The sequence below is a fragment of the Eptesicus fuscus genome, chromosome 15, assembly GCF_027574615.1.
Source record: "Eptesicus fuscus isolate TK198812 chromosome 15, DD_ASM_mEF_20220401, whole genome shotgun sequence".
Lineage (NCBI taxonomy): Eukaryota > Metazoa > Chordata > Mammalia > Chiroptera > Vespertilionidae > Eptesicus > Eptesicus fuscus.
This window is the reverse complement of record NC_072487.1, coordinates 30,582,973-30,606,849: the sequence shown is the minus strand read 5'-3', so window position 1 is coordinate 30,606,849 and position 23,877 is coordinate 30,582,973. Positions and strand designations below refer to the sequence as shown.

Here is a 23,877-nt window from a genome sequence, read left to right as displayed (position 1 = left end):
ACCAAGGTACATGCCCTTGATTGGAATCAAACCTGGGACCCTTCAGTCCCCAGGCCGACCCTCTATCCACTGAGCCAAACCAGTTAGGGCAAGGCTTATTCTCTTTTACAAGTGAGGAAATTAGCATAGAATTAAGTAAGTGACCCATAGGTTACTTAATAAAACAAAAATCAGTCGAATCTCCTAGATCTAAATCCCTAGGTCTTAGGCATGCAGAAAGACCAGCACTTGTGTTACTTGATTCCTTTAACCCTTTGCACTTGCTTGCTTTTTTCTCGATTCCTTTATTCTAATGCTAACCGTGTCGAGTCACACTCGACATCCGAGTGCAAAAGGTTAATAGTTTATTGCATAACTATTTCAGAAAGATTATTTTGGGGATATAAAGACTAACATTCCATATGTCCACACAAATACCATATATTGGCCAAGGTGAAATGCTAAATATACTTAAATAATTCTATTTGTAAAAAGATAGAATAGCCATATAGATCATTTTCTGCATTATATGTATAGATATTGATACTAATAACTAATCCACAGGTTTTAATCTAGTTACACAACATAAACTACATTTTAAAAAAATAGCATTACCCTGCTGGTGTCGCTCAGTGATTGACCATCGATCCAGGAACTAAGAGGTTGCTGGTTCGATTCCTGGTCAGGGCATATATACGGGTTGTGGTCTCAATCCCCAGTAGGGGTGTGTGTAGGAGGCAGCCGTTTGATGATGTTCCTCTCTCATTGATGTTTCTATCTCTCTATCCATCTCCCTTCCTCTCTCTCTCTCTCTGAATAAAAACATACTATTAAAAATAGCATTGCAGACAATGGGCCCAGTGATATTAAGGAATGAGACTGACAAAATCTCTTCCACCACTTAAACTTAAAGCCTGTGTTCTGTTATTGTAGAATTAGCACTGTGTCATTCTTGATCTGCAATGGAAACATTTATAAATGGAGGCTATTTCCAACAGGATATTTTGTATTGGGAATTTTGCTTATATTATACCTCAGTAAACTCATTGTACTTTTCTCTTTCTATAATGTCGGAAAAAAGGTACTTGCTTAACTAAAACACTAAAATATTTCCATAATTAAATTCTGTGTTGAGTCTTACTTGGTTTTCATAAACTTTTACAGATAAGGAATATAGAATCTGAGAATCACTAGAGTCAGGTAATAGTGTCCCCTTATTATTTGGTGAAGAATTATAAGGTTTTTAAAAGTATTCCTTGATTGTTGCTTGGCAATGGGAAGAGGAGAGGAGAATGTGAGAGGATAAATTAGGACTATTTTGAATCTTGTCAAGAATTCAGATAAATCAAGGGAAAAACAGAAAAAAAAGCCTACTTTCCTTTTTTATATTTGTGTATGTTTAAAGAGGGATCATTTATTTGTTTTATAAAACAGTAAGTTTTCACAAATCTAACAGGGAACTTGGTGGTTTCTACATTTAAACTATTCACCTCATCTTCACTTCCTCTATTCCAGACCTAATATATGCTTATTAGAATTTACTGTGTGGTCTAGAAGTCTTCAAAAACAGTCTTTATATTCTCTGTTTTCTAGGCAGAGGAAGAAGGTTATTTTGAAGCATTCAAAAACGAACTTGAAGCTTTCAAGTCAAGAGTCAGACTTTATTCTCAATCACCAAGTTTTCAACCTATGACGGTTCAGAATCATGTTCTTCATTCTGGTGTTGGATCTATAGGTTTATTAGAATCCTTACCACAGGTAAGTTGGAAAAGCAAATGTTTATTTATAAATGTATAGTTCACATAATTGTTGTTCTTTTGGACTACTCTTCTTATATGTAATACTAGAGGCCCAGTGCATGAAATTCATTCACGGGGTTGGAGGGTGTCCCTCAGCCCAGCCTGCATCATTTCCAATCTGGGACCCATCGAGTGATGTCCGACTGCATCAGACATCCGGGCAGTCAGACATCCCTCTCACAATCCAGGACTGCTGGCTCCCAACCACTCACCTGCCTGCCTGCCTGATTGCCCCTATCCGCTTCTGCCTGCCAGCCTGATCAACCCGTAACCACTCCCCTGCCAGCCTGATGGACGCCTAACTGCTCCCCTGCTGGCCTGATTACCCCTAACTGCCCTCCCCTGCCAGCCTGATCACCCCTAACTGCCCTCCCCTGCCAACTGTCCTCCACTGCAGGCCTGGTCACCCCTAACTGCCCTCCCCTACTGGCCTGGTCGTCCCCAACTGCCCACCCCTGCAAGCCTGGTCCCCCACAACTACCCTCCCCTGCAGGCCTCGTCACCCCTAACTGCCCTCCCCTGCAGGCCTGGTCACCCCCAACTGCCCTCCCCTGCAGGCCTGGTTCCCCCCAACTGCCCTCCCCTGCAGGCCTGGTCTCTCCCAACTGCCCTCCCCTACAGGCCTGGTCACCCCTAACTGCCCTCCCCTACTGGCTTGGTCGTCCCCAACTGCCCACCCCTGCAAGCCTGGTCCTCCACAACTGCCCTTCCCTGCAGGCCTGGTCACCCCTAACTGCCCTCCCCTGCCAACTGTCCTCCACTGCAGGCCTGGTCACCCCCATCTGCCCTCCCCTGCAGGCCTGGTTGCCCCCAACTGCCCTCCTCTGCAGGCCTGTTTGCCCCCAATTGCCCTCCTCTGCAGGCCTGGTCACCCCCATCTGCCCTCCCCTGCAGGCCTGATCACCCCAACTGCCCTCCCCTGCAGGCCTGGTTGCCCCCAACTGCCCTCCTCTGCAGGCCTGATTCCCCCCAACTGCCCTCCCCTGCAGGCCTTGTCCCCCTCAACTGCCCTCCCCTGCAGGCCTGGTCCCTCCCAACTGCTCTCCCCTGCAGGCCTGATCACCCCCAACTGCCCTCCCTTGCAGGCCTGGTCCCTCCCAACTGCCTTCTCCTGCTGACCTGATCACCCACAACTGCCCTCCCCTGCTGGCCATCTTGTGGCAGCCATCTTGTGTCTACATGGGGCTGGCCATCTTTGACCACATGTGGGCGGACATCTTGTGTGTTGGAGTGGTGGTCAATTTGCACATTTGGCTTTTATTATATAGGATAGGTGGGGACATTTAAAAAAAATTTTTTTATTGATTTCAGAGAGGAAGAGAGAGAAAAACATCAATGATGAGAGAGAATCATTGATCAGCTGCCTCCTGCATGCCTTCTACTGGGGATTGAGCCCACAAACTGTGCATGTGCCCTGTCTGGGAATCGATTTGTGACCTCCTGGTACATAGGTTGCCACTCAACCACTAAGCCATGCAGGCTGGGCTAGGTGTGGCCATTCTAAAATTCTTACCTCAAAAGAGAACACAGAGTTTCATTTCATGCCCTGTTTTGGCACTAAATCTCTTCCATTTCTTAGGTTTTTAAAGAGACACCAAATTCCACTCTTTAAAAATAGAAGAGATGAGTTGTGCCTACGCACAATTTAAGGGCAAGTGTTAGCTATTGATCATTCTTAAGGGCAATTGTTAGCTATTTATCATTTCAATCATAAACTTCTCAAGATAGCTCTGAGGAACATTTTTTTCTGAGTAGATCTATACTGTTTAAGAATTTATTAAAGTGAATTAGCTTCAAAGCACACATCTAATTGGCAACCAAGGTTATCTGTTGCATGAGTTTATTTAGAATTGCTAATTGTTGGTGTTGCCTACCAGGTGTAACATTTTTAATCCACGTTAACATAGCTTATGCTAAACTGTTCTTTCTGATAATATAGGCCACCTGTTTGAGCTTCTTTGAAGTTGGCTGTTAGATCAACCATGTCACTAACATTTATGTCAAAAAGAAGAGGAGGTTAGACTACTGATCTGCCTAGGATTGTGATTTTAAATTATCATTAGAAAGTTGATGCCCATTTTGACTTTAGTAGGATTTTAATTGAGCCCAGTAATCTCTCATTTGCAAGATTTTAAGACCAGCTTTAGCTTAAAGTTTAGTCTGTTTCCTACACAATGAAAAGGCAATTCTCATTCAGAAGACAATGTGAGGAGAGCCCTGTGTTTATTTTTAAATTTCATAAAGCAGGAATTGAGATTTTTCAATGTCTTGACCTTATGTCTCTATAATTTTGCCATTTCAGTTGTCACATGTATTGTAAGACAAAGGGACAATTTAGGAAAGCAATTGGTCATATTTAAGTCAGCCAAAAATGTTATTCTAAAGGATGGAAATAATCAAAGTCTGACTTTATACTTATTAGTTATACTACCCGTAGTTAAACAAGTAATATTCCCCCTTGATTTTTCCCATGAATTATCTCTTATTGCTGTTTAAATATAGTGATGATTTTCTCTTCATTTCCTTGAGCCCACAGAGAATTAGTCTTTCTAAGGTAATTTTATGACTAAGTCACTGTCAAGTCCAATGTAGAAACTTAAAATTAAGAAGTCACATAATGAATGTAAAGGAAAAAAATTTTTGAAGGGTATCATTGATTCTAACATAAGAGAGAAAGATACATGTTAAAATATCATGAGATATTATATTATCAAAAAGTTGCTTCCAGTTTGAGAGTTCTTGTTCTATGTATCAAATAGCAACTAAGATCTGCTGCTAGGTATCCCTTGCAGTAATTTTGACTGAGGACCTAGGCTTATAAAATTTTGACAGTTTTGAATTGCTGACATTACCAGGATTATTTAGATTTAATTCATCATGCTGGGAGAAGAGCATCCTAGTTTACTCCTTCTGAGGGAGAGAAGGGCTGGATAAGATTTCAGCTAGATGCACAAGACTATCAACTGGTGAGGGAAATATGATAAGATGAGAGGCAACCTGAGGGACTAAGTTGTCAACTGAGAGAAGATTTGGAAGAAAAGCTTACCATAATAACATCCCATTTTTATTATATCAGTTTATAGGTTGCAAAACACTATTATATGTTGTATCATTTAATGATCTCAAAAGCTCTATGATTCTTTTTCACTCATATTATGGATAAATAAACTGTGGAGAATTAAGTAATTTGCCTGAAGTCAATACAATAAATGATGGAGCTAATATTCTAATCCTGGATTTCTATCCTACTTCACCGCTTATTCATCTATACCATAATTGTTGTTGAATCATATACAAGAAATAGGACAAGACACTCAGTCATGTGCTCTTGGGAAGAACTGGTCAATGGGACAAGAAATATGTTGAGAATGTTACTAGATGAGAATATGGGGTAATCAGTGGAATTTAAGTACAGATTATGGTTAGGTGTATTTAAGTCTCTTCATGATGATGTCGTGCAGTTCTTAGGAAGATGGGTTAGATGAGTTCTGGAGAATCTTCTCAGCCAACTCTCAAGGAAAACTGAAGCCTGGTCTTAACAGAGACTTCTGTTCTGAAGAACTTTGGAATTGGATCTTAGCATTCTATTTCTGTAGAGAATGGGATAATGTAATGCGAGTATTAATAATTTTTTATACAATTTAAATTTGGGTAACATTTTAGCTTTTAATTTCATTTTTTAGATTAACAATAACCTTGAGAAATAAGCCAAATATCATTATCATTAGTTTTGAGAAAACTAAAACAAGGCTTCTTGATAAAGACATATGTAATAGTTACTATTAGGCTTTTCCTATATGCTAGCTTTTAATTCTATTAAGTTGTGATAAATTATTTTCTCTATGAGGTTTGCATTATATTAAGTGGTAGAGGCAGGACTGGGGTCCAATGTTTAGTGTTCCACACCTCGGTCAGTTATTAGGGCCACTTCCTTCATAAAGACCTGACTGAGAATAATCCAACTTCTGGCTTTTTTACTTTTAAAGTAAAAAAATCACAAAGTACTATATATATATATATATATGTATATATATATATATATATATATACACACACATATGTATATATATATATATATGTATGTATATATATATATATATATATATATGTATATATATATATTTTAACATGTATTTTTATTGATTTCAAAGAGGAAGGGAGAAGGAGAGAGAAATGGAAACATCAATGATGAGAGAGAATCATTGATAGGCTGCCTCCTGCACGCCCCCTACTGATGATCAAGCCCGCAACCCTGGCATGTGCCCTTGACCAGAGTCCAACCTGGGACCCTTCATTCCACAGGCTGACGCTCTATCCATTGAGCCAAACCAGCTAGGGCAAAGTATTGTATTTTTATTTAGGGAGGTTTGAGACATCTATCCCCTATTTGGACTATTTTCCTCACCAGTGTTTATTAAATGAAATCAAAGAAACTAGGTGATAGGTAGTAAAACTCTAAGTTGCTGGCAGATATTCAGAACAAATGAGTAGAGAAAATCGAATTCTTGGGGAAGAATTATCTAAACTCCTAGGTCTTAAGGGCTTATGTCCCTATTCATAGTGCTTTAACACTCAGTGGTTTTATTTTTGCATTCATTGAATAAGGTTTTCTGTTCCTAGTTTCAGAAATGGACTAATACAGTGATGGGCAACCTTTTGAGCTTGGTGTGTCAAACTTCACCAAAAAACTGAGCATAACTCGGGTAGTGTGTCACTTTGAGGGAAAAACATTATTTCGCAAATGTTTCATCCTCAGGAGCAGCAAATGTTTCATCCTCGGCATGCGGCCGGGTGTCATAAAAAATGGCTACGGGTGTCATAAAAAATGGCTACGCGTGTCAGTGCTGACATGCGTGTCATAGGTTCGCCATCACTGGACTAATAGAACATTTATGAGTTGTTCTTATGTTTACAAAATAACTAAAATCTAAATTAAACTGTTCTTTTACACTCAATTTTTAAAATACAGGTCTGAGTACCTTTCAAAAGAGTAAAGATTTCTCACTTGAGTTTATTTTAACCTTTGAGAAACCAAAATAAACTCTGAAGATAGCTATAATTTTTACTCAGTATATAGATTTTTCCTTATTCAAGTGTTGCATTGTTAGTATTTACTGTTATAATTAGATAATAATCTTTAAAATACATTTCTGATTTCAAGCCATTTATATTTTAAATTTTCAATAGCTACATATAATTACAAAGAAGAAGTAGCCTTGTATAATTAAATAATTAAAATTACACAGTTTTATTAAAAGAAAAAAGTATTTTTACATTTGTATTTTTCACATACATCTTTTTGTCTTTATCACATCTCTTTGGATTAAGTGGTAATAGTCTATTTTTCTTTCTCTTTTTCTTGAGTTTCAACCTAAGTCTGACTTCAAAGTCTATCTTCTTGCCCACTCTCCTACATTGCAGAGAAAAACAGAATGTGAAGCTGAATATGTATGTGCATATACTGGCATAAACTAGTTATCATCCATTGTTTCTTCTCTATACTTTTCTTTTCAGAATCCAGATTATCTTCAGTATTCTATCAATACAGCTCTCTGCAGTTTAAACTCAGTGGTACATAAAGAAGATGATGAATCCAAAATGATGGACACTGTATAACTTGGTTAAGACTGCTGAGGCCAAGTACTATTTTGTTATAAGAAAGGAAGAACTTGGCTATTTTCTGACACTTTTATGGGTGCTGCACTTTATTTTTGTTCGGTTTTTGATGGGAGGGGAAAAGAGTACTGAAATGTTTTGTAAAAATTTTTTTTATGCGCTGCTAGATTTTTTTGTTTTGGTTCTTTTTTCTGAAGAGAGGAGTGGTACCATATGTTGCAAGAAGTCAAACTGGACTTTGTTTTTTTGCTACTAAATTTGCCTTTAATCTTATTGTTCTTAATTTTGGAATCAAAGTATGAAAATCTGCACAAATGCAATGTTTACAAGAACTGGTTGATTCTAGGAGGCATCTGCTACAGTCTCTTTTTACATGGATGTATACATGCCCTACTCTATAAAAATGATTAAAGATAAAAATGTCCTTGTATCCTACTGCTAATTTAGCTGTCACATCTGGTGTTTTATCATATTAAAAGCAATAAATCAGTAGTTGATAATCTACTTTACTAAATAAGCTGGGTGATACAAATTAAAACAGTCTTTCCCCTTAAAATAATAATACATTTGTATTTTTGGCACCATCAGTTAGAATCTTAGCTCTAATACCAAATTTATAGACAATAAATTAACCCCTTAAGTATTCTCAAAACTGTATTCCTTAGAAGTTGATTTTACCCTTTGACTTTTTTAATGGGGATATAGTGATTTAAAAAGTGAAAAAGCTAATATTAGAGGGGTTTTTTGTTTTGTTTTTTAATAAAACCAACTTCAAGCTCACCCTTAATTTCTTTACTTGACATAGTCTGGGATCTCAGGGAGCAAGTTTTAAAAGAATATTAATGGCCTGTAAGAACAAACAGGAAGAAGAATCTGATTTTTAAAATTGGGTTTATTGTTCATTTCACTCTGATGTAGCCAAGGACTTTTTTAAAAGACAAGAGAAATCTTGTAGAGCTAACTGCCTCGAGCTGCCAACTATTTACTTCTACAAATTTGGTATTCCTTGTGGATAATGATGGCTTTTACTGCATTGGTCATTTCTCTCTAGCTCAGTTACCATAGAATGCTGCTGAGTTTTACTACTTCCAATATAATTCACTTCAAATATAAGAGGATGTTTGATGATTCATTTTATTTGGAATTAGATGACAGTGCTAATTATGCTATCATTATGTGAGGATTAATCTTCTGACTTACAAGAACATGAGCTTTGATTTGTATTGAGTATAGTCTTTGGTTCAATCCCATTGAGACTAGTAGCAAACATTTGGAAGATGACTGAGATTAGGTATACATGTCTCAACTTGTAAAACCAAATATTGCTAAGGGACACATATGATGATCAGACTTGTAACCATGGCCTCATTTGCACCTTGTTTTTACTAACTGGGGTGATAAGGCACTTAGTACCCATAGAAATGGACTGGAATTATTGAATCATACTTGTGTAACATCACAGTCTTACCCGTTTTCCGAATAAAACTCTTTTGTGCTTTTGATATAAAGATATGCTCTATAATAAAATGTTTGATTAACTTATATGGTAGTATTCATCAGCCTGTACATTATTTTTTAATTTTTTTACCAATGACCTAGTTACAGAAGCTTTTTGTTTTGTATTGTTTTCCGGTTCTGGAGCAACCTCTTATTTTTCCCTTCCTATCAAATAGAGAATAATGTACACAGGAGTAATATCCCCAATTTCACAGAAATGATACTTTCTGTTCCTCAACTTCACTTTCTCCCCTTCACTTGCCTATAAACATCCAAATTGTTTTGAATTTCATTTTGCCTTTTTTAAGTTCGAGGTAATGACTAGACTGGAAGGAGAGATATTATCAAAGAACTGAGTAAACAATGCTTCAAGGGTTTTTTGTTTTCTAAAACAGGTATTATTGAAGAGCTTTGTAAAAGCTATATGTATTTTTTATTTGCAAAGGGTAGTGTGTTCTATGTTTTGAATATGAAGGTATGATTGGATTTATTTTAGAAGCCACTGACTGATGCCATGATTTGCACTTAAAAACTGTAATTTTTACATATTGAACAGTAAATTGACATTCTTTTCTTTTTTCTTTAGTACTAAGAACTAACTCCTTTTAAGAGAAATGTTGTCTTTTCTGTTTCTTAATAGTAAGAGTATAGTAAACAAAGGGATAATTCGTATTTCAGGTTGGACAGTTTTCTCATGACACAAACCATGGAAAGTACAAAAATGAGGGAAACATCTTTGACATCAAAACATCCTTCAAGACCTAGCCGGTTTGGCTTAGTGGATAGAGCATCAGCCTGCAGACTGAAGGGTCCCAGGTTCTATTCTGGTCAAGGGCACATGCCTGGGTTGTGGGCTCGATCCCCAGTAGGGAGCGTGCAAGAGGCAGCTGATCAATGACTCTCTCATCATTGATGTTTCTAACTCTCTGTCGCTCTCCCTTTCTCTCTGAAATCAATAAAAATATTTTTTAAAAAAACAAAAACCATCCATCAAGGCCCTAGCCAGTTAGGCTCAGCGGATAGAGTGTAGAGTCCCAGGTTCAATTCTGGTCAAGGGCACATGTCCAGGTTGCGGGCTTGATCCCCAGTAGGGGGCGTGCAGGAGGCAGCTGATCAATGATTCATTGTTGATATTTCTATCTTTCCCTCCCTCCTGCTCTGAAATCAATAAAGAGATATTTAAAAAAAGATATCCATCAAGGATTCTTGTTTCATTTGATAAAATTAATATTCTAATAAAATATTTTAAAAATAAAATAGCTATCACTCCATTTATTCCCTGTTAACTCATTTTATCAATGGTAGTGGAAATACTGATTTAAAATTATTCTCTAGGAGAGACAGATGGGTAACATTTTCATCCAATTGTACCATTAGTATCCAGTTGTATCATTAATGGGTTCTTTCAAGTTTTGCCTAATTAGCTTATGATCTATTCCTTTAGGAAAATCTTTCAGATTAGCATTCCTATTGCTCTTTTAAAAGTGAATTAACATGCTGCCCAAAGAACATGAGTCTAGTAAATAGATTTTCTTACAGAATAAAAAATTGATTGTAGGTTTAGACAAAGTGATCCTGAAGTTATTAATCTTGGGATATTTTCAGAAAAAAATAAAAGGATGTCAATTTACTGTTCTCAAAGTCAGTCATGTATCTCAGTTCTTAAATTGATGTGGGACAGAAATGTACTTGGCTGGGTTTCAGCTAGGCTTTTTCTTTTTTGGTAGGAGGGGGGTTTTTTAATTTCAATTTTGCCTCTATATCATACATGTTTTATTAAATTCTATGCATCCATTTCCCATCTATAATGGACACGTATGTACTGTTTCACAGGTCTGAGAAGTATTTGCTTGCTTGCTACATAAGCTAATGGAAGGATACAAAGATGAATAAAAGTTGATTAAAATTGCTTACAATCTGATATGTCACAACCATTCTCATAAGTCTTAATTAGACTTGAAGTTAGATCTTTTCTAAATAGGAAAATAAAAATTCCTAGATCTTTTGTTTTTTTAAACAGCATGATTCTTCGTGCTGTTTACTTTTCAAACATTTATTTAGAGTCCATTGGTGAAATATGACACATCGCCAGATTGATTTACACTTTGGTAAAATCCTTCCAAAGTGCAGTGTGGCATGACAGATTAACTTTATTCGATATGCATCGAGTAAAGTTAATCTGTCATGCCACATATATATATGTATGTGTATATATATATATATATATATATATATATATATATGCTCTTTAGTGAGCTTTTTTATATATGTAAATATATTTTTATTGATTTCAGAGAAGAAGGGAGAGAGAGACATAGAAACATCAATGATGAGAGAGAATCGATCTGCTGCCTCCTGCCATGCCCCCTACTGGGGATGGAGCCTGCAACCCAGGCATGTGCCCTGACTGGGAATTGAACCGTGCATTACCTCTTGGTTCACAGGTCAATGCTCAGCTACTGAGCAACACCAGTGGGGCTAGTGAGCTTTCTTAAAAAAAAAAAAAAAAGGCAGATTGAGTAAGGTATGAACACTACAAAATATATCAGCTTTTCCCAAAAGCTTTAAGCACAGCTAGACTTTATTTTGAATGGATTTAAACATTTTTAAATTGTAACTGCCAAAATCACAATCTTGGATTGTGAAGACAATAAAGCTGTTTCTGCAGTTTACTAGTGTCTGGGAATATTTTCTTTTGTCGAGAAGATACAACTTATAAACATGTTTTAAAATACAAATTTAGCCCAGCTGGTGTGGCTCAGTGGTTGAGCGTCAACCTATGAAGCAGGAGGTCACAGTTCGATTCCCAGTCAGGGCAAATGCCCCGGTTATGGGCTTGATTTCCAGAAGGGGGTGTACAGGAGGCAGCCAATGGATGATTCTCTGTCATCATTGATGTGTCTATCTCTCCCTCTCCCTTCCTCTCTGAAATCAATAAGATAGATACATGTTTCAAAAAATACAAATTTATTCTTGCTAGTAATAGCAAGTATTACAACAGTTTAATTTGAGGTCTGTAATTAGCATGATTTGTTTTTAACATAGGTAAGTTTTGCCACAATGAGTATCCAAATACTTTGCTGGAATGCCATTATGAATAGCTGTGTGTAGGGGGGAGGGGGGTAGCTGTGGGCTGGGGTTTAGGAATTTAAGCCAGTATTTAACCTATTTCAAATGGAATTGAGGAATAAATTTTCTGATGGTATTAACTGCCAGTATTCATTTCCCACAACACACTTTGCTTATATAAGTTGCACCAAAATAACTATGGTACTCCAGAAAATAGGGTAATGGGGTTAAGTACAGTTCTCATTATCCTTTAAGACATAGTAGCCTCTAGCCATGGCATTCAGCTCCAAACATTTCCATATAGCACCTAAATCATAATGTCATTACAGCATCATTTTTTTAGCAGATGCGCTCCTCGGCAATGATAATTTTCATCAGAACTGTCTGTGGCAGCGGTCACAAACCTTTCAGACCTCACGGACCACCAGTGGTCTGCGGATCACCCGCTGGTGACTGTTGGTCTATGATATTAACTCAGCATAAAACAAGTTCTTTTTGTTTGCTTTAATAAAGAAAAAAACAATAATGCAAGTGTTTTACATAAAATAAAGTAATGGCTATATGTGCAAAACTTTGGGTTTGGTGTTTTGGGAGGCGGGAGGGAATGGTGATAGGGAAGACAATACTTTATAGCATGAGGCAAAGTATAACATGAAACGAAAGCAGCCTGTGTACTGTTTGAAGAGCTATTAGAAACCACTCACTAACTGAGAAGTCATCAGGGCATGAGAACGGAAGGTGGGAAGGAGTGGGCCCTGTGGACTACCAAGACAAAGTGGTACCCACAGTTCTAAACTGCTGATAAACTGATAAACTGGTGATAATCCATAAGTTTAGTAGTTCACAACGTTTTTTAGAAAGCACATAATAGTAACATTCAAATAAGACATTATAGAAAGTTTTACAAAGAACAGATTGTTTGCTGTAATCCTTTTTAAAAGCCTTGGTCCGTTTTGAAAGATCAAATTGAGTTTTTTAAAAATCAAAAGAAAGGAAAAGTTTTTTTCTTCCCACAAAATACATAAGAACCACTTATTGGCAGTTGAATTTTAAGTGCCTAGAATAAAACAGATCGTATTATCTGTTAATAACAGCTTGTACAAGGACTTGTTTCATTTGATTTGGCACCAAGCAAAGTCAGAGTACATATGCCATTGAAGATACAGTCGAGTTTCTCCCCCTCTCGTACTGCTCCACTCCCTACCAGACCACAGTACATACGCATGCATCCTTGTGGCCCCAGTAAGGAATCACATCATTTTTATTTTTTAGAGCAGCTGCTTAGGTTACACTCATCAGCAAAGTTCTTTACCTTAAGATAGGACAGCAGTGAATGCTAGGAATAAACTCCTCCAGCAAACTCAATTAGTTCCTCGTCCTGGCATCCCTTTCATTGCCATACCAGTTAATTATGATTGCTACATTTGTCAAGGGAATTTTCCCCAGGCAAACGTGATCTGTTTCCCAATGACAGCGCATGCTTACTTTACCTAGTGCCATGGGTGTGTTTTTTTTTCTTAATTTTTTTTTTTCTACTTGAATGTTACTCATCAAGGCAGATCAGACATTTTGATTAAAAAGAGAAACTGGCAAGTAGATCCAAAAGCACATCTCTTAACCAAAGTAACATCTGAAAACATAGGTCTTTACATTTTCCTTTGAAAATTCAACTCCAGTCTTTTTGCAGGACTTACGTCAATTTCTAATATAAATACTTTCCTATATGCTAACTGATACATTTTTATAGCAAATTGAAAATTCTGAGTAACTTGAAGGTACATTTAACAACAAAATAAGTACAACATATATGGCTAGCTTATAAATTTCTTCGTGTAGAGGCAGCAGTGAATTTGCATCCTGAAATTAATCTGTAAATCCAGTTCTTTTTTTCTGGAATTTTATAGACACTGTGTCCCACAGAACTAGTATGGCTTTTTTGGCATCACTCTAAGCAAAAGCCTCTGATGAGACTTCTCCCAAATGACATGGAATTTTTTTTCTTTACTTTTCCAGAAAAATAAGGAAATGTTATTAACCACTTAATCTTCTGAACAAAGGTTAGAGTGATATCTATTGCTCTTTTAGTTATGCTCTAAAAGACTTTTCAAAAGTTTTGTTAGACATCTCTGATGTTTTCAAATTGCACACCCAAAGAAGATAACTGGATAAAACATACTAGATGATATCAAAAGACAAATCTTAGTATCTGACTCATTTGGCACATCTTAATTTCCAGAATAAAATCAGTAGAAATGAACTAATAAAATTTTTGAAGAATTCATACATGTCCGAGTCTTAGGACAAGGAGCTTCTGAATGCACAGATAAGGAGCTTCTGCTCATCTTACTAGTTACACGGGCTTTTCCTCAAGGAGTAACTGATGATTTCTGGTTTATTTGTGGCACTTTTGTTTGTAGGAAGGCATATACATCGGGCCAGATCTTGTTGGTTTCGGTTCCTGAGAATGTTTCCAACACTCCTTTTTTCCTAAAGGTGACAAAACCAAAAACACAAGTCTGAGTCTTCCTCATAAACTCTTTCAAAGTGATTCTTAAAAGACTAGAGGCCCAGTGCAGGAATTCGTGCATGGGTGGGGTCCGGCCAGCCTGGCCCAATCGGCTGCAAGGTTGACCGGCCAGCCCCAACCCCAGTAGGGTGGGGAGGGCCAGTCAGGAGTGGGACCAGCCAGGGGGAGGGGCCATGGGTGGTTGGCCGGCCGGCCCCGCCCCCTGGTCAAACTCCCAGTTGAGGGGACAATTTGCATTTTAGCCTTTTATTATATAGGACTAGTAGCCCATCGCGCGATATCGCGCGCAGTAGGCCATCCGCCGCTTCTGCGGGAGCTGGCGGGAATCACAGTGCGCCACCGGGAGCCGCACTGCTTGTCCCTGTCCGTGTCCACTCTGGCTCCGGGCATGGCCACGAAGCAAGCATTCCGCCGGCCGCTCACGCTGTCCGCTCTCAGCGGCCACCCCCCAAGGACTGGGGGACTCTGGCGGGGCTGAGAGGACTGGGCGCCGCCATCTTGTAGCTATGGGCACTGCCATCTTTGTGACGGAGTGACAGTTGATTTGTATATTACCCCTTTATTAGATAGTATGATAATGTTGATGTAGGTCTCCATAAGTGTGATCAAGAGAAAGAGGCATTTGGCTGGGCATTGGAAAACCTGGGTTTTGGTTTCAGTGGTGTCCTCTGGCTTACGGAAATGGTCACAAGATTCCAGTGGGATTGTCCCCACTTCCCAGCTTCACGGATGGACATGATGAGCTCATCAGTGCCAACTCTAGGACTTCTGTTGGCCAAGAGGCTCTCTTTTCTGCTGGGGTAGCTGAACTGGTAGGAGGTTAAGTGCGGTAAGCAGGAGTTGAGGGACTTACACAGGGAGAGCCCCCGCTGAGATTGTGGCCAACACAGGAAAATGGAGCTGAGAGTGACAAGCCCAAGCACACTGAACAAGCTGGATCCAGCATTCACCTTTGGACATTTTAGTTACAGGACCAATAAATTTCCCTTTTGCTTAGACTAGTGTGAATTAGGTCCCTGATTGGTATAAGCACATTTTATGATAAATGTCATTTACCCAGCTCTCTGCTTCACCCCAGATAGAAGGTGAGAGTTTCTTGGGTTTGGGCAGGGCAAATAATAGCTGACACTGAGTGCTTTAATAGTGCCAGGGCTGCCATAAATCTTTACGTGGATTCCCTCACTTAATTCCCTTAATGACCCTATAAAGGAGGTACTATTTAATATTGCCCTGATTTTACAAATGAAAAATTTGTGGCATAGAGGTTGAATTCCTTGCCCAGGGCCCCGGTGCTGGCAATCTGCAGAGCCAGCCTCATTACACAAATCACAAAATTACAGTAACAGCTACTGTAGAAAGTGGATCGCCAACTCCCTTATAATTTTAACCTCCAGAAATATCTATTAAAACAATTTGCAGACTATTATTTTAGTTTCACTGCATACTTTCCCTATTACAACAACTGATCATTATAAAGTGCTATGTGTCAGAAATAATTTCTAAGAGTTACACATATGAACTCAGTCTTTCAACCTTCTATTCTAACCCCCATTTTGCAGAGAAGGAAACAGGTTAGGACCAAGATAATAAAGGAGGAGCTGGGATTTGAAGTTAGCCTGGCTCCAGAGTCTGTGCCCTGAACACAACACTGTTCTGTCCTGACAACTGTGTCATTATTCAGTAAGTGAATGAATAAAAGTAGAGGGGACGGGTAAGGAAACTGGATTGTTTCTTAGCCTGAGTTAAATATTATTTAGTATAGATACCATATTCTGTTGTGGGCAAACAAAACTATGTTAGAATATAAGCTTTTAGTCAGGCCGGTGTGGCTCAGTGGTTGAGCGTCAACCTATGAAACAAGGGTCACGGTTTGATTCCCGGTCAGGGCACATGCCTGGGTTGTGGGCTCAATCCCCAGTGTGGGGCGTGCAGGAGACAGCCAATCGATGATTCGCTCTTATCATTGTTTCTATCTCTCTCTCCCTCTCCCTCTCTGAAATCAATAAACATATATTTTTAAAAAAGAATATAAGCTTTTAAAGATGATTAACCAAATAAATGATCTGAGAATTGGCTGCCATTTGAGTCTTCTGTCCTATAGGGACAGGAAGTGGATATTATTAGGGTTGCTTCCCCAGCATTCATTCCAGCCCTCCCTCCACCAGACAGCAGAATCTGGGTGAGACTGACCCACTCCCAGCTCCAGGTGTGGACCAATCACTCCCACCCCAGTGACTGCTTTAGGGATGGGCAGAAACCTCGGCCTCCAACGGTTAGTGCAGGGCATTCTCTGACCACAGTGGCTGTTCCAGTGGGTTCAGTCTGCATGACACTTGGGGCTTGTGTTCACTGGGGGAAAGGTGACCCCTCAGCCCTTCAGCAAAGGGCTGTTCCTGGCAACTGTCAAAGTCAATACAAAGCTGAGAGAAAGGCAAAACGAATCAAACTGAAGCATGACGGAAGCCCAGCCTACCATCTGGACTTCTCTATTACACATGCTAATGCACTGCCTTTATGGTCTAATTCAATTTGAACTGGATCTTCTGATGTTTTAACGTTTTAGCTGTAAAGCATGGACGATGGAAAACTGCCTTAGTGCTTGATCGTGCAGAGAAGTTCTGAAAAGCGACGGACTCACTGGTAGTATTCCAAGACTGGCTCTGTCTGAGCTTCGTAAGCCTTCAGTCTCTTGGCAACCGTCTCCGGTTTATCGTCCTCACGCTGCACGAGAGGCTCCCCAGTCAGATCATCGATGCCCTAAATGGGAGTCAGGGCACGCTGGTATCAAACATTTTTATGAGCAGTTATAGGATTTTTTTTAACAGATTTCTTCTCTATGCACACACCAAGCACACAAATGTACTTTTATTTTTATTTTTTTTAAATATTTTTATTGAGGTATTATATGTGTACATATCTTACTATTACTCCCCCCACCCCACACCCAGACATGCCCTCCCCCCCCCCAGAGTTTTGCGTCCATTGTTTATGCTTATATGCATGCATACAAGTCCTTCGTTTGATTTCATAACTCCCCCACCTTTCCCAAACTTTCCCCCTGTACTTTGAAAGTCTGTTTGATGCTTTACTGTCTCTGTATCTATCTTTTTGTTCACCACTTTATAATGTTCTTTACTATCCCTAAATGAGTGAGATCATGTGGTATTTTTCTTTCATTGACTGGCTTATTTCACTTAGCATAATGTTCTCCAATTCCATCCAGGTTGCTGCAAATGATGAGAATTCCTTCTTTTTTATGGCAGCATAGTATTCCATTGTGTAGAACAAATGTACTTTTAAATAAACGGAATCAAATCCAAACCCAGATCATTGCAGCACAGAGCCATGTCAGTCACCTTCTCCTTAGAGTAAAAGGTTCTCTAAGCAGCCTCTAAATAATTTCATGTTGTGGACGAAAAAGGGGTCTTACAAAAAGTACCCTCACAGGGTGACCCGATCATAAACTCCTAACTGGGCAGGTCATAGTGGGTAGTCATGCCCCAGGCATATAACTTCTTTAGGAAATATCTTTGCCTTAAGTAAGCCCTGTCCATTGTTTCTGTGCATCTAGGTGACACACCTTTGAAATGACTCAGACCCCTCAGAAGCCACCCTCAAGAGAGCATATAATCGTGTTAACTATCCTGTAATCCAATCCCCACCTTCTTGTCATCTTCCTGATGTTCCTTCCTTAATTCCAAATGCATGAAAGAAGCTGTCAACTGCCAATTCTGGGGAGCATTTTTCTCAGTCTGCTGGGATCTTGTTTCCAGGCGTATCCTGTTTGGCTCAATTTTTTATAGAAATTCTCTATAGGTTTGGGCTTTCTTATGTTGACCTAAATAAGCCAAGGTGTCGCTAACCCCTACTGCCCCAACTCCTAACACACCCCCTGACACAGAGTAGAAAATAAATGCTTTCAAAGGAATAACCCCTGTCACTCCTGGGACGCCTCCACTAACAAACTGAGTGGACCAGACAAGGACTACACCAGAACCTGAGACTGTACCCTTAGGAGTTTGGGGCAGGAAGGATTTTCCAAGGTCATAAAACTTCTGCCTATGAGAGCAAGAGGACTCGGAGACTGCTAAGTGGAAGGCCAATTCCATCACAACTACTCACCACAGTTTTGGGAGGGTTGAATTCGATGTTGTAGACTCGGCCGCTGGCTGGATGAATCCAGCGAGCTGTGAGGCGCTGCTTAACTACCTCAAAGGGCACCTTCAGATTAATCACGGTGTCTATTTTATAAACTTTATCCAGGGCTTCTGCCTGAGGAAGAGTCCTTGGGAAACCTTTACCAAAAAAAAAAAAAAAAAAAAAAGATGAAGAAGAGAAGAGAGAAAGGAAGGAAGGGAGGGAAGAAGGAAGAGAATTAGTGAATGTTGAGCAATCTGAACAGAAGCAGTAACACCAGCCAAGCAGATCACAGCTGTAGGGCAACTGTGATAATTTCATGTGTTGACTTGATTGGGCCACAGGATGCCCAGATATTTGGTCAAACATTTTGGGTGTGTCTGTGAGAGCGTTTTGGATGAGAGTAACATGTAAATCAGTAGACTGAGTAAGGCAGATTTTTCTCCCTAATGTGGGTGGGCCTCACCTAATCCCCTGAAGGTCTGCATAGAACAAAAGGGCTGACCCTCCCCTGGATAAAGAGGGGAGCGCCACCTGCCCTGGAGCTGGGACGTGGGCTTTCTCCTGCCTTCAGACTCAAACTGGCACAGCTCTTCCTGGGGCTCGGTCCTGCTGGCCTTCAGACTGGAAGCCCTCCTGCACCCCCAGCTCACCAGCTCACCCTGAAGATCCTGGGACTTGTCAGCCTCTGTGATCATGTGTGCCCATTGCTTACAATAAATGTCATTGTCTCTCTGTCTCTCTCTCTCTCTGGAAACTAAAAATCAACCCATTCAGCCACACTTCTGCCGGTTTACAGTTGATTTTAAGTTACCCTCCAGGTTTCCTGTGTGGTAATGCTCCTTGCCATAAAGTATTCTCAAAAGAGGGTAAGGTACTAAGGTCACATCTGAAGGGACCTTAGGAATCATGCAGTCCACAGCCCTCCCATGCAGATGAAGAAGCAGGCCCAGAGAAGGCTACTGGCCCAGGCCTCAGGCTGAGCAGTGGCAGAACTCGGGCTCTCTGCCCACCATCCACGAGGTCTCAGCAGCCCAGGAAATGCTCATTCTGCTGCCCACACTCATTCTGGGCAGCTGAAATGCTAGTGACTCATCACTTACCATCCAATAGCCAGTTATACTGGGTGAGGTTTTTCAGCTCATGCAAGGCCAGCCGAGTCATGATATCATCTGGGATGAGCTTTCCTTGTTCAATGAGAGTCTTGGCTAACACACCAATTTCTACAGCAGAATGAGGGGGGGAAGCAAATCAGCAATGATCACATAAGTGAAAAGACAACCCACTGAACGGAAGAGCGTTTTTATAAATTGTGTATCTGATAAAGAACTTGCATCTAGAATATCTAAAGAATTCTTACACCCTAGCCCAGTAGTCGGCAAACCGCGGCTCACGAGCCACATGGGGCTCTTTGGTCCCTTGAGTGTGGCTCAGTGTTAGAACCACTTCTTCAAAATAGACTCGCCCAGGCCGAAAACCGACTTCTGCACATGGGCCACGAAGTTTCAATGGCACTGTACGTGCGCACCCGCACGTGGTATTTTGTGGAAGAGCCAGACTCAAGGGGCCAAAGAGCTGCATGTGGCTCAAGAGCCGCGGTTTGCGGACCACTGCCCTATTCGGTTTGGCTCAGTGGATAGAGCGCTGGCTTGCAGACTGAAGGGTCCCGGGTTCCATTCCAGTCAAGGGCACATGCCCAGGGTTGCAGACTCAATCCCCAGTAGGGGGCTTGCAGGAGGCAGCCGATCCATGATTCTCTCTCATCATTGATGTTTCTATCTCCCTCTCCCTTCCTCTCCAAAATCAATAAAAATGTTTTTTTTTAAAGAATTCTTACAGTTCAACAATAAAAGAACCCACTTTTTAAAATGGGCAAAGGATTTGAATACAAAAAGTAGATATATAAATAGCCAATAAGCACATTAAAAATGCTTAACATCATTAATCATTAGGGAAATAACAGATGGTAACCACAATGCAATACCACTTCACACTCACTAGAATGGCTATAATCAGAAAGATAAATAAAAAGTGTTGGCAAGAATGTTGAGAAATTGAAACCCTCATATATTGTTGGTAGAATTATAAATGGTGTCGCCAATTTGGAAAATAGTATGGCAGTTTTTCAAAAGGTTAAACAGTTACCATATGACCTAGTAATTCCACTACCGGGTATATATAAATACATGAGAAATAAAAACATGTGTCCACACAAAACTTATATATGGATGTTCATAGCAACACTATTCACAATAGCCAAAAAGTAGAAACAACCAAATGTCCATCAAGCAATGGAGAAGTAAAATGTGGCATATCCATACAAAATTTTATTATTCAGTCATAAAAAGATGTGAAGTACTGATACATGTTACAAAGTGTGTGAACTTTGAAAACATGCTAAGTGACACAAAAGACACATATTGTTCATTCCATTTATATGAAATGGTCACAAGAGCCAAATCTATGAGACAGAAGGAAGATTAGTGGTTGCTGGGAGCATTAGAGAAAAATGCAGAATGACTGCTAATGGGAATAGATTTTCTTTTTAAGGTGATAAAAATGTTCTAAAATTGCTTGTGGTGATGGTTGCACAACTCTGAATGTGATATGAAACACTGAACCATATATTTTAAGAGGGTTAACTTTATGTGAATTATATCAATAATGTGTGGGGTGTTTTCTTTTTTTAAAGGAACGATGAAAAATGCTCGGTAAGCAAAACAAAAAGCCATTCATAATTCCACCACTACTCAAAAAATAATTATTGTTAAAACTAATAATATAAAAACCTCTAAATATTTTGTTTTGTGAAAAAATAGTCCCATGCATAGTCTAATAGTCTTTCATTTATTACTAACAACTCTCTATATCAATAAACATTTGTGTACAATAGTTATTAAAATCTAAAGCCTGTAATGCTCCCATTAGAGTTTATTTAAAAGAAAAACAAATTATTCAACTTCCTATGTCTAAGAAGTTTATTATATTTCAAATTTTTACCCCCTCCCAAAATTAAATGCAAGGAACCTTGTCCAACATATTCTTTGAACAATTGGTTACATATATTCCCTTTATTTCCTATTATTTAATACTAGAGGCCCGGTGCACGAAATTCATGCACGGGGGTGGGGGAGGTGTCCCTCAGCCTGGCCTGCACCCTTTCCAATCTGGGACCCTCAGGGGATGTCATCCTAAGCCGGCAGTGGGACATCCCTCTCGCAATCCAGGATAGCTGGCTCCTTAACTGCTCGCCTGCCTGCTAACCTGATCCCCATAACTGCTCTCCCCTGCCAACCTGGTCACCCCTAACTGCCTCTGCCTTGGCCTTGCCACCATGGCTTTGTCTGGAAGGATGTCCAGTCTAATTAGCATATTACCCTTTTATTAGTATAGATTGTATCTGAACAGACTCCTCATAAAAATACTATTTCTTTTTGGATTCAAAAATTAACAAATTTGGGCCCTACCCGGTTTGGCTCAGTGGATGGAGTGCTGGCCTGTGGACTGAAGGGTCCCGGCTTCAATTCCAGTCAAGGGCACATACCTTGGTTGCAGGTTCCACTGGGGCCCTGGTTGGGGAGCATGCAGGAGGCAAACATCTCTCTCACATCGATGTTTCTCTCTCTGTGTCTCTGCCCCTCCCTTCTACTCTCTTTAAAAGTTGATTGTTCAAAATAAGCTAATTTTCTACAAAGGTATACACAAATAAAAATAGAAAAGGAAGGTTAGAGGGAAATAGGGAAGGTTAAAAACAACTTTTGATTTTAAGGATAATAATCAGGAATTCTAAACATACAGACATCAGTCTGAGAGATAAGTGTTAGCATTATATAAAAAGCAATTTTTAATTCTACATCTCCTTTTAAAGTTTGGTCATTCTTATAATATTTTCCAAACCAACCATACCTCATATCTGAATTTGTTTGGAAAAATAAATAAAATAAATAGGCACTTTGTTTGGTCAGCTATGAAGAACAAAGGAGGGCCTGGCCAACCTGTGAATAACAGTTGCTTTTTACATGTGCCAAGGGCTACAGAGAATTAACCTAGTTTCTGCCAAAATTACTTTTAGCAAAGTACATAAAAGTTTATTTTTAAAACATGTCAAAAGAGCCCTAGACAGCTTGGCTCAGTGGAGGGAGTGTCAGCCTGTAGGCTAAAGGGTCCTGGGTTCGATTCCAGTCAAGGGCACATGCCTAGGTTGTGGGCTCCATCCCCAGTAGGGGGCATGCAGGAGGCAGCCAATCAATGATTCTCTCTCATCATTGATGTTTCTCTCTTTCCCTCTCCCTTCCTCTCTGAAATCAATAAAAATACATGTTAAAAATAAAAAAAAAACATGTCAAAAGAAAACAAAACTATCAGAATGACAGGGAATGAGACAAATGATAGGTTTACTCCCAGTCAAAGATTTACACAAACCTTTCTCAGATAATAAAGACTCAAGTCAATATAGTGGTTCCCTCTGGGAAGAGGAAGGAGATATGATTGTGGAGTTAGAGTGGGAGGCCCCAAAAGTACTGTTTTTCTGCCTGGGGTAAATGGGCATTCATTTTATTCTTCTAACCATACATAAACAATTGTAATACCTTCATGCATGGGATATTTCACAAGATTATCTACACTAATAAAAGAGAAATATGCAAATTGGCCATACCTCCATGACGCCCACCAGCCAATCAGGAGTAAGTATGCAAATTAACCCAACAAAGCTTGTGTGTTAATTTGCATACACAGACACTGAGTGAAGACTGAAGGCTCCGGCCCAAGCCAAGACTGAAGACTGAAGACAACTGAAGACTGAAGAGGCTTGGCTTCTCTGCTGCAGCCAGAGTGGAGAAGCCAAGCCTCACTGCAGCCAGAGCGGAGAAACCTAGCCTTGAGATGGCTTCTCCACTGCAGCCAGAGCGAAGGCCTGGGTCCCGGGTGCTGGAGGAAAACCGGTGCCGGCAACTAGGGGAAGGAAGGCTGATTGCACGAATCTTCATGCAACAGGCCTCTAGTATTGAAAATAAAAATCTCTCTTGACCACTGGTCCTCCCTCCAACCATCACCCAATCTCTCTCCTTCAGTGAAACACCTAGAGAGAGCTCCCATCCCAGTTCTATACTCCTCTCCTTCCCACTCTGCTTCAGGATAGAAATGCAACTCAAGAACTGTATGAAGGCCCTGGGTCTGGCTTGAAGGTCTCTCCCCCACCTTCCTCCCCACCATGTCCACCAAACACACAAGCCATGCCCCTAGCAAGGAGCT

At 39.9% G+C, this 23,877-nt stretch overlaps 2 protein-coding genes across 7 annotated transcripts in view; one reads left to right on the top strand and one right to left on the bottom strand.

The window, feature by feature from the left end:
* CDC37L1 (cell division cycle 37 like 1, HSP90 cochaperone) overlaps window positions 1-17,131 on the top strand; it is a 50,869-nt gene extending 33,738 nt beyond the window's left edge. Inside the window, exons 6-7 of one of the 3 annotated variants that reach the window (XM_054727325.1) lie at window positions 1,573-1,737; window positions 17,051-17,131. In XM_054727325.1, the coding sequence (XP_054583300.1) occupies window positions 1,573-1,737; window positions 17,051-17,056 (171 nt within the window). In that variant the 3' untranslated portion in view covers window positions 17,057-17,131. Of the gene's footprint in view, window positions 1-1,572; window positions 1,738-7,292; window positions 8,937-9,569; window positions 10,802-17,050 lie in introns of those variants that run through there. The other 2 variants (XM_054727324.1, XM_054727323.1) reach the window with 2 other exon arrangements.
* Window positions 1-23,877, bottom strand: part of AK3 (adenylate kinase 3) — a 48,050-nt gene that overhangs the window by 17,936 nt on the left and 6,237 nt on the right. Inside the window, exons 2-6 of one of the 4 annotated variants that reach the window (XM_054727327.1) lie at window positions 19,728-19,847; window positions 18,610-18,782; window positions 17,126-17,244; window positions 14,308-14,447; window positions 3,057-5,368 (exon numbers count right to left, since the gene is read on the bottom strand). In XM_054727327.1, the coding sequence (XP_054583302.1) occupies window positions 14,327-14,447; window positions 17,126-17,244; window positions 18,610-18,782; window positions 19,728-19,847 (533 nt within the window). In that variant the 3' untranslated portion in view covers window positions 3,057-5,368; window positions 14,308-14,326. Of the gene's footprint in view, window positions 1-3,056; window positions 5,369-7,010; window positions 7,189-12,449; window positions 14,448-17,125; window positions 17,245-18,609; window positions 18,783-19,727; window positions 19,848-23,877 lie in introns of those variants that run through there. The other 3 variants (XM_054727328.1, XM_008144988.3, XM_054727326.1) reach the window with 3 other exon arrangements.